Below are 18,338 nucleotides of genomic sequence, written 5' to 3' on the forward strand. Positions count from 1 at the left end.
TTTCTGAAAATGATTAAGAACATAAATTTGTGGAAACTGGAGCTAAATAAGATGCAGCAAGGTCAGAGGACCTTGGAAACTAGACAAGGGGGGAGTTTGGATTCGATTTCATAGAGAATGGGGAAACACTAGGTTGTGGAGCACTTAAGTATGAAAGAAAGCAATATTTCTGGGATGTTTGGCCGTGAAACAAGTTTAGAATGGGAGAGCGGGGAGTAATCACAGGCTGTTGAATTAAGTCAGATATGAAGTGATAAAAGTCTTGCCCAAGACAGTGGGAATGAGAATAGAAAATAAAGGAGGAATCAAAACACCTTTACATCTCAAATTTCTGAATAACAGAAGGATTTCCAATCTTCAGGAAATGGCAAAATTCAGCACCATGAAAACTGCAATAAGGAAAAAAATTGTTTTTGAAGAAGTTTTTCTTTGAATTTTGCTGAAGGCAAATTTCTTTTCCAGGATTGGTATTAATGTGTATTTAACCTGAGGAAAGACAGTCATTTTTCGAGCTGTCACACCAAGGGAGGATGGGGAAGGGTCTAAAGTCCTAGATCCTCATAGGAGAACCTCTTCGACGCCCAGCTACACAAAGATCTGTCAGTGAGAGCCTGTGGAAGCGGGGAGAACTTTCCTCACTCTCTGAGAAGTGACAGCGCGCGCTCCCGAAGTCACGGGACAGCCTCCTCCAGGCCTGGCGCGCGCTCGTGCCAAGCTAGGGGGCGGAGTCTTGGGCCGCGCTGCCGCCTGCGCGAGGAGCTTTGAGAGAGTCGCGGGAGCGGGCGGGACGGAGCTGCACTACAATTTATTATTATTATTATTATTATTATTACTTCTCTTTTCTCTGCGGCTGACGTAGGGGAAAGCTCAAGTCAGAGACTGTTTGGCGTTCCGGGTGTAGCCTGTAAGGAGTGGGATCACACTGCCACATTCTCTTTTTTTAAAGTATTTTCCACAAAGATTCCGAACCTTCGCGCATTATTTTCGATACTACACTCATACAAAACTCATGGGACAGCCCATGTTGCTTTGCTTTTAAATAATCCCTGCATCCTGTGTCACTTTTTTTTTTAAGGCCTAAAAATCCTTTGCAATGATTGCCCAAAATCTAGGCCTCTGGTTCCTGACGTTAATGGACCTTTAGTAGATGGCTTCAAATCCTGTTCCAGTAATTTGTGGGGGTTGGAGATGGAGGTCGACCTCTCTCTGAGCCTCACAGGAAGTTTCCTCATCTCTAAAATTTCTGTTGCACCCCATAACCTTTAAGACTTCTCCCAGATCCTGATCTCAGGACAACATTTATATTTTTTTTTTTTAATTAATTTATTTTTTAAATTATTTTTATTTTTAAAAATATTTTAATAGTTTTTATTTACCAGATATATGCATGGGTAATTTTAAGACATTGATAATTGCCAAACCTTTTGTTCTAATTTTTCCCATCCTTGCCCCTCCCCCAGATGGCAGGTTGACCAATACATGTTAAATATATTAAAGTATAAGTTAAATACAATATATGTATACATGTCCAAACAGTTATTTTGCTGAACAAAAAGAATCGGACTTTGAAATAGTGTACAATTAACCTGTGAAGAAAATCCAAAATGCAGGCGGACAACAATAGAGGGATTGGGAATTCTATGTAGTGGAGAACATTTATATTTCAATTCCAGGAAAAAAATTTTTTTTTTCTAAGTAGACGGTGTTTAAACAACTATTTGACTAAGCCTTAAAAAGTTTATTAGGAGAATTTTGTCAATCAAGCAATCTGTGATTTTATTACAGGATTTCTAGGTTTTCCTTACATTCTTCATTTTCTCTTTTTGATAAGAGAAAAATCAGCTTTAGAAAGAATGTCTAACCTACAGCTGAAAGAGGCAGCTCTTGTCTACCTTGATAGAAGCGGAGGCCTTCAGAAATTTATAGAAGACTGCAAGGTCTACAATGGTATATTCATCAAAATTAATTTTTAATGGCTTTTAGACTCACTATTTTAAAATGTACTTTCGGATTATTGATGACATTATATTGATCTTTATTTACAGATTCAAAACAAAGTTATGCTGTATATCGGTTCAATATTTCAATAAATCCTTCTGACATTGTTGAATTGGATGCAGTTCTTGGAAATCATATTTTGCATGAACCTTTGAAAGCTGCTCAACTTTTTCAATCAGTAAGTTAAAGATAATTTTTGTTAGATCAATTTTTTCTTTATAAAAATTTCGTTTTCAATTGCAGGTTTGTTTTGTTGCTGTTAAAACTCTTTCCTTAATCGAACAATTACAGACTGAAACTCAAGTAAGTTTTTTTTTTTTTTTAAATCTAACAAACAAAGCTAAAATAACAACAGTTTTAAAATAGCATATATAAAAATGTTTTCCTATTTCCATGTTGTTAAAATCACTATTTTTCTCAAAACTCAATGTAATGTTTTACAAGTATGTATTTAATTTTCTATCAATTAAAATTTTAATTCAAATATATTTGAATATGCAATTTTATTAATATAGTTTTCTTTTTTATTAGATTAATATAGTGCTGAAATTAACACATTTGCCTCTTCTGCCAAATTATGGGCTTGATCTTTGTGAGTTTCCATTTGATTACCTGTCTCAGAGGTTTTATATGATACAAGGAATAATAATTGCAATGACAACAGTAACTAAATATACACAAGGAGCAAGATTTCTTTGTTCAGATGAAACATGCCCTCTTTCTGAAGGTAAAGTATTCAAAATAAGGAACTAAAAACTTTATCTAAGTTAAGTTTAGATCGTGTTATGTAGTTGGAGTAGCTATATATTATATATATATATATATATATATATATATATATATATATATTTTTTTTTTTTTTTTCCCCTGAGGCATTTGGGTTAAGTGCCTTGACCAGGGTCACTCAGCTAGACAGTGTTAAATGTTTGAGTCTGGATTTGAACTGAGGTCCTCCTCACTTCTGGGTTGGTGCTTAATCCACTGCACCATCTAGCTGCCCCCAGCAATATTTTACAGTAAGCTAAAAATGTTGGATTTGAAGTCAGGATACTTGGGCACACATGTAGTATGACCCATGTGACCATAAACAAGTCACACACTTCTTTGATATTCTATTTCCTCAACTAAAACAAAACATGAATAATGAATAGCACTTGGGTTATTACTTAGCTCACAGGTTATTGTAAGGAGAATATCTTATAAGTTTTAAAGTACAATATAAGTATGAATGATTATTTTTGGACCAGCTCTCTAATTTATTCAGGATATTGATGTTCAATCAGTTTGAATGTGTCTTGACTCTTCATGACCCATTTGGGGTTTTTATGGCAAAGATACTGGTGTGGTTTGCCATTTCCTTCAGTAGCTCAGATAAGCTTTTTGTGTATAGAGAACTTCAAAAAAGAAACACTGCTACCTGTCTTTAGTGCACTAAGAAGATAACAACTTACTCATGTACACACAGCAAGTATTTGTCAGAGGATGAACTTGAACTTAGGCTTTCCCAATTATCTTCAAAAATATTTATCTAAGAGATGCCATTATGGACTCAGAATTGAAACAGAAAGGAGAAATAGACAGGATCACATTCTGAAAACTTCACAAAGCTTCCAGTAATTATTTTTGTTCTTCATTGCCAAAATCATAACTAATTAAGAATTTGTATAATCTAAAGATACATTTTTTACATGTTCAAAAATCACTAAATGTGTTTCCTTCTGACAAATATATTATGATGTACCAAAAGAGAAAGAATATGATCAAGAGCATATCGAGGGCTTGCTGGATCAAAATCAACAGAAAAGAAAAGCGATTTCAAAAAGCATTTCTTCTCTTAATACCCTCACTGATGAATCTTAAAGGGAAGAATAATGGAGATTTGAAAACTGAGGATCTCCCCTCCATATATATCTATCTACCTAAACACCAAAGAAGAAATAGGCCTCAAGAGTAAAACTAGTAAATAGTAAGCAAAAAGCACCTTTGTGCCATGCTAAAACTTTAGGTAATCAAAAAAAAATAATAATGGTTTTGCTTTGTCTTTTTTAATATTCAGCAGCTAGAAAAGAATAACTTTCTATGACTGGCAGTTCCCTATATATGAGTGCAAATTTGACATACATTTTAAATAATTATGGACAAATGACTAAGCCCTCCAAAAGATTTAATTTATATTGTATTTCAGGATTTCGATATATAAGAGTGCATGTGCCTGGTGCCACAGAATCTACAACAGTGAGAAGTGATTTTTCCTGTAATCTCTGTACTTCCCCACTTCGAGAAGACAGAAAATTTAGAGTACTTGGTGGTAAAAATATAATTTAAAAATTTTCAGTAATAGTATTTAAAATATATTTTATGTCTTTAAACTTATTAGTGTCAAAATTAAGTTTGAAAGATATTCCAATAATAACTGTGTTATTTGGTATTAAGATAAACAGATAGCTGAAATAATTACAGCAAAGTCACTTACTGCTTTTCAAGGATGTCCCAACAATCAGCCAATGAGATTTCAGTCTCTTACAGTTTTCCTAAGAGGTTGGTAAGCTTATTTTGAACTTAACAATTAACTAAGTTGCTTAAAGATCCTTATATTACTTGGTATTTCTATTAAAAAAAAAAAAAAAAAAAGCTTGTAAATTTAAGTTTCTTATCATTGAATTCTTCTATTTCCTTGTAAACCTTCATTGAATTTTATAGTTTTACAACCATCCAAACTTCTTGTAGAATGAAGAATCTGAGTATAGTTATTTCACATTTTTGTCCTCTTGGTTCAGTTTTACTGAATATCATTAGTTGCTCCTTCAAATTAAATACTAAAGTTAATTGGCAAACTTTTTTTAAATCTCTCATTTATAGATAGTAAAAAAAATCATTCTCCATAGCTAGTTTACCATGAATTGGTACTAATTATGAATCCCTTAGGCATAAAATATATACAAAGTTTATTTAATGAATAAATCTTTTATTTCCTTCATAATTTTTAGATGAATTGAGCAATAAAATCAAAATAGGAAGTGAATATGTAATTATTGGAATTCCAACTTGTGTTAAAAACTCTTCACAAACCATTGTTTGTATAGAGGCCAACAGCATAAATTTGTACAGTCCAAAAGGTAAGAAAAATATCATCATAAATTTTATAAATTTTAATATACTTCAATCAATAAATATTTTTGAATTTTTACAATGGTAAAGGCATTAAAGTTCTATTTTAAGATTACATCACAGAACAGAAGTAATATTTTCGATCAAAATACTGACAAAGAACAAGATGTGGTAGTTCCTGCCAAGCTGAAAAAGCTTCCTATATAGTCTTGGCCAGAGATAATTCTTCTCAAGGGACCAGCTTAATTAAGTTCAGGGAGATTCATTACCAGAGGGCTACCACATTTATTATTTTTAGCCACAAAAACCCATGAAGGTATTAATTCTGTAAGGTGTACAAGGGTTGTAGCCTGTAAAATATCTATGCTTTTAGAAGATTGCTATGGATTAAAGAGACAAGTTTGGAAAAGTGGATACTCCATATAAATGGATCAAAGTATTAAAAAAAACTAAACATAATAAAACTTAAGCAAAACATGAATCATAATATATCATCAATTCCTCCAAGGCTCAAAAAAAGTATACTTATAAAAAAATTATAACTCTTGCCAATAGAATTTCAAAATGTTACTATACTTTTTTTCTTTATCTTAACAAAAAGGAGGAAAGAAGAGAGTTTACCTTTTCAGGAGATTGAGTGAATCATAGAAACACTGCAAAACCTCATTGTTCTTTAACAGAACTTATTATATTCAACCCAATTCAAGCACCATTTATTATTCAAGGTACTCCGCTAAGAACTGGAGATACAAAACCAAAATGAAAAACTGTCCCTGCATTCTGACAAGGGATGGACTAGAAGTGTAGAATGAGACATACTGTGCCAAATGGTTAATATGTGAATTTATTTGTTTGACTGTATTATGAAGGAGGATGTAAGGAAGTGTGGTAAAGATGGTTGGGGGAGAATTTGGTGGGTAGTTACAGTGATGCATAAAAAGAACATCAATGAACATTTTTCAAATACACAGAACAGAGCAGATAATTCAGAAGGAGGACAGACAAACAGGATAGTTTTGTTACTATGATTTAAAATTTAATATTAATTTTAAAAGTATAAAAGAGGGCAGCTAGGTGACTCAGTGGATAGAGCACCAGCCCTCAAGTCAGGAGGACCTGTGTTCAAATCTTACCTCAGACACAACATTTCCTAGCTGTGTGACCCTGGGCAAGTTACTTAACCCCAATTGCCTCAAAAAAAATTAAAACTATAAAAGAGAAGTTCACAATTTCTTTGGATAGTGAAATGCTGATATTCATTGATATTTGCCAAGTTTTTAATTTAAAAATGTAAACTAAAAACCAGTCTGGCCTCAATAAGCTTACATTCTCCTGAAGCTAACAGTCTAATGGAATTTTCTATCCTTCCCATAGAAGCACAGGAACTTGCAGGGGTACCTACCATTCTGCAGTATGAATCAGAAATATAAGATAAGTATTTTGCTTCCAGTACTGAACAAAGGGATTCTAGGTTAGAGAAGCAACGACATGGGAACTGAAATCCAGCAGGGAGGAAAGGTAACAAATTAGATTTAAACTCTTGCTGCTAATTAGATGTTGGCTTAAAACTTCTGTCAGATCACACCTGAGAGTGCTACTTTTTACTTTAGATCTTGGCAGGAATCTAATTTCCAATTTAAGGTGGCTAAGTGACATAACTTCTTGCAAGGCAAACAGGGATCAACTAGCATCAATAAACAAGCATTTATTAAACATTTAATTTATGCTAAGTACCTTTACTATGAAGCTTGAGGACTACAAAGTCCTCAAAGCAAGAAGTAAGCAGATATTGTCCACAGGAGAGAGCAGCCAAAAGGACAGCAGATCTGAGAGTCTTTGTTTCTACCAACTATGGGCAAAGGGAATTTTGCCGATCTGAAGAGAGTGTTTTACGTGCTTTTTTTCCTGATAACAAATAACAGCTACATATGCACACAGTGCACATTGATGTTTCCTTCTGGAGGAAAAGCTAAAAGAACTAAAGAAATAATTCTTTACTTATTAGTGAGAATGAAACATTACTTAAAAGACTGTAGAAATGCTCTAAATCACTAAAATTAAGAGTGCAAATCATAACAATCCTGAGGTTTTATTTCATGCCCTACAAATTGGCAACGATGACCAAAGATAGAAATAGTCAATATTGGAAGGGCTGTCAAAAGATAGGGGCAGTACTGCATTGTTGGTAGAACTATGAATAAGAGCAACCAGTTTTTGGAAAACGTTTTGGAATTATACAAATAAAGGACTAAAATGCCTTTGCCCTTTGACCCTGCTAGATATATACCCCAAAGACATCACTAACAAAAAGGCTCTGCAATAAATGATGAATGGGATGAATACAGGTAAGTATATGAAGATTTACATAAATTTATACCAGATGAAATAAGTAGAATCAAGAAAATAAGGTACACATTAACCAACAATAAAGCTGGAAAGAACAATCACACACAAAATCAACACTCAAAGTTGCAATTAGAAGGAACAAAAGTTGAAAGAAGAGATAATGAAGATTCCTACCCCACTCTTTTTCAGAAATAAAATGTCTACAAGTAATGTACATGGCATATATTTTCAGACTATCTTTGATATGTTGATCAGCTATACAGATCAATTTCTATTGTCTTTAAAAGTATTGTTAAATGAAATGGTTCTCTTGGATGGGGAGGCAAAGGGGAAAATATGGTGATTAAAAAATAAAAACAATTTTTTTAAAAGAATTGGAAAAATGTCAGAGGCAAAAAAAATCTAAATAGACAAAATGGAATCCTGTTTTGTGTGAGTTTAGAAGTTTAGAAAGTAGATGAATGTAACAAAAAGGATCACTGAACATTTGAAGCTATATAAAAGTATTTTTAAGTCAAAGTATCAGAGTTTGAAGGGATCTCTGAAGCTAATTAATCTTTCATTTTACAGATGAGAAAACCGACACCCATGGAAGTTAGGTAACTTACCTAAGTACTCATAGGCAGTAAGCATCAAAAGTGAGATTTGAACCCAATAATCAAGATAGGCACAGGAATTTTAATTATAATCCAGTTCTTTATAGCCATCATCTAGGAAAGTTACTCCTCTAGAAAAGGGGCTAGTCATCCCCCTGAAGATCTTGTATAGTCAATAAATTTATGCGTGTATGTATGTGCGCGCGCACACACACACACACACACACACACACACACACACACACACACACACACACATAGTCTTTTGTGAAAGGAAACAAATGATCTGTTGGCCTTCAAAGGCCAATTTCCATGTTCCTTATAACAAATGTAACATGAGTCATTCAAAAAAGAAGGTAAGCTATGTCAAAAATAGTGAAAATTTTCAGAGATGATTTAAGTAACTAAGGCATGGGTTAATGACTTATAGCTTTTGTGCCCAAAATAAGTTGTACCAAGTCTAAGGCTTATTTTCAAATAGAGACACAGTTAATCTTGCCAACTATTAATAGCAAATATTCTCTAAAATGATAAGTTAAGGCTGCCAGCATACCAAAGGAATGATAGTTCATGCAGGTAAAATTTATTATATTCTAGTAAAGTTTATTGAAAGATATTTAGAATCACCAGAAACCATACATGGTGAGGTTAAAAATATGGCTGCTGGCTCTCAGTACTTACCTGTTTAAGAAGTTATCCTATATCAGAGCTTTTTCTATTCATGACCCCTTTTCACCTAAGATTTTTATGTGACCCCCAGGTCTATAGGTATATAAAATATATACATATAACTGATAAGTCATAATTTTGCAACCCCCACATTCACTTATGAGAGCCATATGAGGTTATGAATCACAATTTAAGGAGTAGATGAGTCTGGAAGGTGTTTAGTTATATCTGATTCATGACTCCATGGACTATCTATGTTTTTTTGGCAAAGATCCTCATAAGGTTTGTCATTTTTCTCCAGTGGATTAAAGTAAAAAGTGTGTGGGGTCATACAGCTAAGTATCTGAGGCCAAATTTGAATTTAGGTCTTCCTGACTCTAAGCTCTTGCACTCTATCCACTCAACCAACCCCAGAGTCAGAAGATAAGTACAAATATGACACTAGCTATGTAAGTCATTTAACCTCTGACTCAGTTTCTTCAACTGTAAAATGAAGATAATAGCTATCTCAGAGTCATTGTGAGAATCAAATGAGATTGGTAAAACATTAGCTTAGTGCCTAATATTGTAGATGCTTAATTGTTTCCTTCTATACTTTGTGGGGATATGTACAAAAATAGGCTACTTTGGAACTAGTATCAGTTTAGTCCAGTGGTGAAAGACACAGGAAAGGAAGTTATAATTGAGAAAGATTTGTTTCCCTTTTCTCTCAATCTTGACATGTGACAACCTTGTGAAGTGTGAAAACTGGGAAGATCTAGAGAACACAATGCTATTATTGGCAACGTCCATGGAACAAAAATGGTTGATGGCAGAGTATATATCAAATAGAAAGATATACTAAAAAGCAAATTTAGGATTCTATAAGCCACTGAGCCGAACAGATGCACTTGAGGGGAATTTTATGAAGACTTCATAAAGACTAGAAGGATTCTCAGAAAACGAGTTATAAGTTCATACCATGTCCATATGTGCTCCCTAAATTTGATCCCACTCTCAGGGACCTTATCTGTACAAGGAGATGAATGCAATGCCCATTGTTTGAAGGGACTAGTTCTATAACATTTCTTGCTATAACTACTTAGTAAATAACCTTTCCAAAAATTGATAATGTGGAGGACATTAGTGGGGCTCATGATGCAATAGCACCAGAAATTCCAGTAATCCTCAGGGTTATTCTTAAAATATTTAGGCAGAGCAGTCATGTTCTGGGGACTTGACCTGTTAATAAAAGTGGGAGTTGTGCAAGTAGATTCGTAAGGGATTACTACATTCACTATCAGACCACTGCATTTAATGTTTCATCATTTTAAATATGGTATATAATGAAGTGGAAAGACTGATGAATTTTCAATCAGAAGATCATATGTTCTTAGGCTTAAACCCTAGCTCTTCTACTTACCACCTACATATACAACCTTGGGCAAGTCACAACTCAATTTCCTCATCTTTTAAAATAGATCGGGCTAGTCTCTAAGATCTCTTCTACTTAAAGCATCTATAATAGTATTATACAGTTATTAGTACCTTAGTAATATTTTTGAAATTTATATTTCATCAGTTCCACAATGTCTATTTTTAAAAGTTTCTATTGACTATATACTACATATAGCAACCTATACATTATTTTCTCATTTTTATAAAATTGTGATAAAAATGATTTATATATATATATATATATATGCACATATATATATATATATATATATATATATATATATATATATATGTTAGGGATATCTCTAATGAAAATATGAAAAGAAAATGGATAGGTTTTTCCCTCACTTATTTTCTAAGGCAGAGCACAGTATTTTTTTGCATCTGAGTAATCTACAATCCTTTGGCCCATTTCATTTCTTATACCTGAGCCATATTTTCCAACATTTTTATCATTCTACTCAATGCCTACCTTCACTTGGTCACCAAGCACCAAAGTAGATGCTGCCAGTGTCAGTGCCAGTTTTTTTAATTGACTGCTTTGACCTACTTCGTGGTTTGAGAAGCTATTAAATGAATGTCTACCTGTAGAAAGTAGGCTATTAAATGTGATTGAATTATAACATTCATTTGAGGAAATGTTTTTCTTGAATTAAGTATAGGTTATAGTAAATCTTGTTGCTTTAATAGTTTTTTTGAAGCATAGACTATTGTAATCTTATCCATTTCTCAGAAGTTTAATACATTTTCTTTTTTCTTCTTTGAAATATTACTGGATTTACTTAACCTGCTTTCCCACTCAGAAATATATTAGCTTCTTACAAAATTATATATCTGAATTGGACAAGGCTATTTACCTGATTTAACTACCTTTATAGAATACTAAATATATATCATCCTTATGAGTCTATTATGGATTCCCTTCTCTCCACTACCATCTCTACAGATATCAGCCAATGGCAGCTGAGGCTTCTAAGGGTGTTGAAAATATGCCCAAAATGAGTTGTCCATATGATCTATCATGACTTTTGAAAGACATGAGTTCATCCAAGAGTGTCCTGGTCAATTATTACTCTAAAACCTTAAGCTTATCACAAAAAGAAACTTTTTATTGTTAATGAAGTCCGAAGCAGAGGCTATTATCTATGTAAATGTAGTTAGTACTCTCTGCCTTCAATATCCTAGAACTAGGCTGGCTTTAAGGGGTACCTTAAAAGATTAGGATATCTGATGCTATTAGGTCAAGCCTGTCTCCATTTCCCCCACTGTTAGCCACCAGTGATTATCTCTAAGGAACTAAGGTTCCTTTTAACCACTTAACATTGTTTAGCTTCAAATGTATAGTACAAAAAAAAAAGAAAAAAACCACTTTTTTCAAGAGCACATTCTTCTCTTTGCCACCTCAGTCTCTGGGGCAAGTGACCCAAACTTAGCAACATTTCTATCTAGTACTGATCCAACCAAGTTGCAGTATGACTGCCAGATGAGACTCTCACTCAGTTGGATCCCAAAAGTTATTCTCTGTTCCTTGGGGCATCAACACTGGGCTGGCTACAAAACCAACATGAACTCACTTCTGGACTCCTTAAGAGTATGTCCTGATGATTCATTTTCCTGGTTTTCTAAAGGTCTATGCCTCCAAATTAATTTCCTTCATTTATATCATCAGCAAAGGAATCAAACTAAGGACAAAAATCTAATAAGATAAAGCAGCTAAAGAGAATGACTCAAGCTCTATTATACAGTGGTTTTATTAACTGCAAAGGAAAATAAGATCAAATTTCTGGATTCCTTCAGCAGTCCTAGAGTATGCAGGATTCTTCACTTGAATTTTAGAGACCCTCATTCTCAATTGCAAAATCAACTGTTCCAGTTGAAAACACTTCCATAATCCCCTCAGAGCACATAAGGTCATCCAATTGGAGACAGGCCAAATTTTCCTAAGTGTCCCTTTCCTTTACCATTAATAATCACCTTAGATGTATTGGCAATTTTTCTCTGGGCCCCTATTCCAAAGAGCATCTAAAATTTTCCTCAATGGATCCCTGCCAATGAAGGGTACCCCATTTCTAAACTCGCCCTATTAAAGGACAAATAGACTTAGAGAAAATAAGGTCAAATAAGCCCCAAAAATGAGTAATAATCCCCCAGAAAGGAATTAAGCAGTATGGATTAATTACTTCAGTATCTAGGTACATAGATAAACCTTACTCCATGGACTTGTAGTACATATGGACGTCACAATAAGATAAGCCATCTAGGTCTATTTAAACAGATCTAAAAGAAAAATATTAACTTTTTAAAATTAGGCACAAGCAATCTAGTGATAGAAATTCCATGCTTCTCATATTAGTCTCAACATCAATTCTGTATTGTATGATAGTAAATAACAATATTTAGATATTAAATGAATCAATAAATACAAAAAAGTCTGCAAAATTATACCAACTGACATAAGGGAAACACTGTAAATTAAAAGACTGTAAAATTACAAAGAAAAATCATAGAGAAAAAAAATTTGTCATTTTTGCTGAATGTGTGCTAGTTCACTCTTAGATAAATAATTTATCCTGGAATCCTGACATTTACGTTGGTACTTGTTATCAATATGTTACTAGTTGACATAGGACCAGTAATTCTGTAGGTCTAGAAGAACATACTCCTCATATGGGAGAACCCAAGAAGTATTGGCAGCTTTCACCACTTCTGTATTTACTGAAGTTCATCCAACTGTACTATAATCTTTAATATAACTCCATATAAATGAATTATGTGTTGTATTTTGTTTCCATCTTTTAATGATCTAGTGGTAGTACCCCATAGCTATCATTTAAATACAATTTGCTGTATTTAGGAATGAGTGGAAGAGACTGATCTTCAATCGTTAGAATTAGCTTCTCAAAACTAGGACATTTGGTTTGGAGGACTTTACTATGGTTTTATAATAATATTTTTGTATTTGCAAGGCATCATATTGCTTTTTTTTTTAATCCATGATAATTGTGAGTACCACAAGATAAGATGACTAAGTATCTCATCATTGCTATTTCCTAAAGACTTTGTTGGAAAATAAAAATTCAGCTCTTTTGCATTTTTAAGGAAAACTATGGCCATTTTCCCATTTAGCTATATTCCATTTACTTCCTTTTGCCTAATAGTTACATCATTGATAATGATGTGGTTCAGTTTTTTAGACTGTATATCAAATCACTGGTCATTTGATAAAGATCTTGCAGAGTACCAAAAGGTAAGTTAAATATTTATAGATTGTCTGAAAAATATGTGCTCTTTATAATCCTCTTTCACTTTTCTTCTATTACATTACTATCAGCCTGTGAAAGTTGAAAAGGGTCACACAGGACTAAATATTTTAAAATTGTTCTTGATTTAATGGATTGTTCTTTTTCAAAGTTTGTATACCTAGTGGCCAACTTATGGTATGAATCTCTTTCCACATCTAGTAGGGTTGTTTCTCAAACAGCAGTCAAACTATTGTTGAGTCATATTCAAAACATTAGAGTAAGACTCTGTAGAATTATATTCCTTAAGTTGGAAAATTCCATTATTATCCTTTCATTTCTTTTCAGTACTTCAAGAATATATGATTTCACCTTCTTCCACTGATACAGATTGTAATACCTTATTCATGCCTTAATAGACTGCTTAAGAGTTACTGTGGGTAAAAACAATTCTTTACCTAGTGGCCAATCCTCTGGTGACATCTTCCCCAAACTTTGTAAGACTGGTCCTTTAATGACAGCCACGCCCTTCGATTTGTCAAAGCCTGTATTCAAAACTTTTTCAGCTTGGTATGATCTGCCAAAACTTGGATTATTCCAATGTAGCCTTCAAAGTATAGCTTTGGATGGTATTTGAGTGGCAGATTCTTTTAACATTTCAGATAAATTATATAATGCCATTACTAATAAAACTTCCTGTCCTAATTTAAGTTTTTAAGTTTTAAGGGATTTATTTTTCCCACAGAAAATAAAATCAGGTTGCTATAGCCATAGCAATGAATTTTTCCTTATATCAAATAATTTCTTAGAACTTTTGGGCAGTATTGATACAAGTAAATTAATAGAATACCTTTCATGATATTTAAAGCTTTATATCAGTTTTAAATAGATTAAATAGAATGTTCATTTTTTTTGTTTTAAAACACTATTTAATAGTTAATATTTACTTTCAGTGCCTTCTGGTATTAGTGACAACTTCAGGTATCTCCTGTCCTTGACTTCACACTCATGCTGGAAATTTACAGCTATCTTAGCCAACATTTTTGCATCACAGATCGTTCCTCCAGGGACTTACAACATGTTAAAACTTTGTTTATTGATGAGTCTAGTACAGACAAATGATAGAAACAAGGAAGTTGAAGACTGCCTGGACATTTTAATTGTAACAAGTGATACATTACTTGTAGACAGGTAAAGATGCATGATGTTACAGGTAAAGATGCATGATGTTTTTATAAAATTATAGTCTGAAATATTAAAAAATATTTGCAATTTTAATAAGTATTAATACAGAATAACTTTAAATTATTTAAATATTAAAAGCATTCAAAATCTTTCTGCTACTGTCATTAAAGAAAGTTGTTTTTTTTTTTTAAGAAGCTGAGATATAAGAAATGGTCTTTAAATGTTTACGAATTTCATCACTTCATTCTTGCATACATCTTTTCTCAATTTATTTTCCTTCTTCCAATCAAATACATATTTTCTTTCTCCCTCATCCTTTTCTTTTCCCTCCTAGGAAGATGTTAGGTTTTTTTTTCTTAATTGCCTTCACATAAGAAATAAATAGTGAATTGGAAATTAGAATGGAAATAATAGATGAATTTCACTATGTAAGAGAATTTGGAGAGGTTCAGAGAGAAAACATAGAGATACTTATAGAGAAAATAACAGTTATGAAAAAGGAAAACTGAAAAATATTTAGCTGAAAAAAAGGGTTAGTGGATAGCTTAACTAACTGTTCTCCAATTTTATTATAGATAAAATTATATATATATATTACAACATGAAGAAAGGTTAAGTTAGGTATAAAGAATATGACAATGATAATTGGTAAATACTGGAATCCCAAAGAAAATGTAGAATCTAAAATAGGGCTGTTTCACCTGACTAGAATGGTTTAAGTCATTCTATCTAACTTATAATAAAACATCCAGGTGATACAATGGATAAAATGATGGACTTGGATTCAGGAAAATCTTAATTCGTAGAATTCCTTTGATATTAGCTCACTTATTTTCTCTTAGCTTCCTTTTCTCTTAAGTGGAAAAATTAGGATAATAATAATAATAGCAAATATCTGGCAGGATTGTTGAGAGGAAAAAATAAGATAATTTATAGAGTTCTTTGAAAACATTAAAGAACTCTATAAATGTCAACTATTATTAGAAATTTCATTCAACACATAAAACACATAATATGTGTAAGGCTATGTTGCACAATGGATAAAATTCAAGGCCTGAAGTTAGATACATTCATCTTCCTGAGTTCAAATATGGCCTCTTATATGATAATATATGGACACTTGTGTGACTCTGGGCAAGTCACTTAAGCAAGTTTGCCTCAATTTCCTCATTTGTGGAATGAGCTGGGGAAGGAAATGACAAATCAATCCAGTATCTTTACCAGTAAAACTCCAAATGGAGTTGTAAAGATAAGAAATGACTGAAAAACAATTGAACAACAAAATGTATAATAAATTCATTGTGATAGGATTTTTAAATGAATAGAAGGAATATAAATATAAATAAAATGACTCCTGCCTTCAGGAACCTTTGTTCTAGTCAGGTTGGAATTTTAGGCAAAAGAGGGAGGGCTTTACATGAAACTGATCTGACTACTTATTGATAATATATATATATAAGTCAGTGGAACATACAAGGAGATTGTCATGTAGACCTCAATGTCAATTTTCCCCCCCCCAGGCTTTTGAATTTCTGTGTATGTCTTGTGCCTCGAGGTATACGTCATCCAACATCTAGTGAAATTTTTCCTACTCTATCCAGAGATAAATATGGAACTGGAGTTGCTAGCATTCAAGCCTGCAGTGCCTTACTAGCTAAAGATGGTATATGCTACATAGGAGATTTGTTATCACATAGAAAAGATAAACTTGACCTTCTTCAATCTGGTAAGTCCATATTCTTTTAAGGAGTTGCTTCTTGGCCAACTATGGAAATAAGGAAAACTGGGGTTCATCTTCAGAGGAGGACAGTGAAGTAAAAAAAAAAAAAAACCAAACCTCTTCTATCTCAAAGAGTAATGTTAAATGGCTATCTACTTAGGGAGAATTTTTAGAACTTGGAAAAGATTTTCAAAATCAAGTGAAAGAGATTGAGGAAAAATTTTTTAAAAATCCAAGAAAAATAAGAAAGTTATGAAAAAAAAAGTTAACCAACTAGAAAAGGAAATACCAAGTCTTTTCTTTTCTTCTGCACAATAATGCAAGAAAATTGTTCTAGAGTGATAGAACATGAGATAAAGTAGAAGTAGAAAAAAATCCACTGATTACTATCTAAAAGAGATCCTTTGTGGAAAATACATAGAAACATTATTGCCAAATTTCAAAACCCCCAGATCAAAGAGAAAATTTTGCAAGAAACAAATAAACAAAAAACAATTCAAATATGCTGGAACTATAATTAGAGTTGTCAGGACTTATCAGCAGCCACAATATTAAATATTAGCAATCCAATCAAAAGAACCAGACCTTAGGGGGCAACTAGGTGGCACAGTGGATAGAGCACTAGCCCCGAAGTCAGGAGGACCTGAGTTCATCTCTGGCCTCAGACACTTAATATTTCCTAGCTGTGTGACCCTGGGCAAGTCACTTAACCCCAATTGCCTCTGCAAACAAACAAACAAACAAACAAACAAAACTAGACCTGTAATCAAAAATGTCATATCCAGCAAAATCATCTATAATACTGAATGAAAAAATGGACACTAAACTTGCAGATTTTCAGGACTTGTCTCACCCAAACCTGAACTTAATAGAAAATTTAACATATAAGAGTCAATATCAAAGATTAATTTCAAAGAACTCAGTATGGATAATATCAAAAAACTCAACATTTATATGTTATGCATGGAAATGTATACCATATGTTTAAGAATGACAACAGTAAGTGGGTAGCTCAAAAGAAAGTTTGGGACAGAATTGAGTATGATCTGATTCTAAAAAGCAATACTGTCTAGGAAAAGGTAAAAATAGTATTTACAAATAAGGTGCAGAAGAAGAACCAATACAGACGTATTAGGTGGGAAGAAGGGCTAATAGTTTTGAAAACTTACATCAGGAATGGGTAGAAGAGTTAGCAGGGTTAGGAAATAACAAACATTATAAGAAGGATCATGAGTACAATTTATTAGAAAAAAAAAAGGAGGGCTAATGATCATTGATTTTAGCAAAGTCAAACTTAAAGATTTAATCAAAAGAGAAATCTGTCAGCCATATTAATATTGTTTTAGATACATGTTTACATATGGGTAAATGCATGTATATATGTGTGTGAGTATATATAGGTATTATACATGCAGTTCTAGGTATGTGTATATATGTATATATATATGCATATATATAGCGATATGTACGTGTGTGAATATGAATATATATGTATATATATGGGTATGTATATATATAAAAATATCTGTGCTTAAGCAGGCTCCCCCTGCTTGGGGAAGGTCTGGGGGAATGAAAGGGGAAAAAAGAATAAAGTAAAAAAAAGTGCATAGCAGAGAACAAAAGAATAATCTACAAGGAAACTAAAAAGATGGTCATTCTTCTATCATTATATGATGTGTTTCTTTGAAATGGAAATTTATTGTTATATATTTTGAATCCTCCCTGATTTTCTTCTGTTACATGACAATGTTTTGTTTTGTTTTCATTTTCCTTTTCTCTCTTTTTTCTATTATTTTTTCTTATTTTATATTCGATACAATAAATAAATTTAAAGATATATATATATATATATATATGTAGGTAGGTAGATAGGTTAGATTCAGAGTTGAACAAGAGAAAAAGAGCAGGCTGTATTGTCTTCAATAAATTGCAATCTCCTTTAATGATGATAAGATTCTCACAAAAAGCAAAGGCCATCTAAAAAAGTACCAATGTTCTACACTGTTAAAATTTGGTAGTAAAACAGAAAACAACAGTTTC

The 18,338-nt window shown here is 32.7% G+C and overlaps 1 protein-coding gene across 1 annotated transcript in view; it reads left to right on the forward strand.

Annotated features, from left to right (window-relative positions):
* Window positions 1–727: 727 nt before the first annotated feature.
* Window positions 728–18,338, forward strand: part of MCMDC2 (minichromosome maintenance domain containing 2) — a 34,252-nt gene continuing 16,641 nt past the window's right edge. Inside the window, exons 1-10 of the mRNA XM_074278812.1 lie at window positions 728–904; window positions 1,786–1,947; window positions 2,046–2,176; window positions 2,242–2,301; window positions 2,530–2,725; window positions 4,184–4,306; window positions 4,432–4,536; window positions 4,986–5,114; window positions 14,347–14,584; window positions 16,099–16,304. Of these exons, the coding sequence (XP_074134913.1) occupies window positions 1,854–1,947; window positions 2,046–2,176; window positions 2,242–2,301; window positions 2,530–2,725; window positions 4,184–4,306; window positions 4,432–4,536; window positions 4,986–5,114; window positions 14,347–14,584; window positions 16,099–16,304 (1,282 nt within the window). The 5' untranslated portion in view covers window positions 728–904; window positions 1,786–1,853. The remainder of the gene's footprint in view (window positions 905–1,785; window positions 1,948–2,045; window positions 2,177–2,241; window positions 2,302–2,529; window positions 2,726–4,183; window positions 4,307–4,431; window positions 4,537–4,985; window positions 5,115–14,346; window positions 14,585–16,098; window positions 16,305–18,338) is intronic.

This window comes from Sminthopsis crassicaudata, chromosome 1, assembly GCF_048593235.1.
Source record: "Sminthopsis crassicaudata isolate SCR6 chromosome 1, ASM4859323v1, whole genome shotgun sequence".
Classification (NCBI taxonomy): domain Eukaryota; kingdom Metazoa; phylum Chordata; class Mammalia; order Dasyuromorphia; family Dasyuridae; genus Sminthopsis; species Sminthopsis crassicaudata.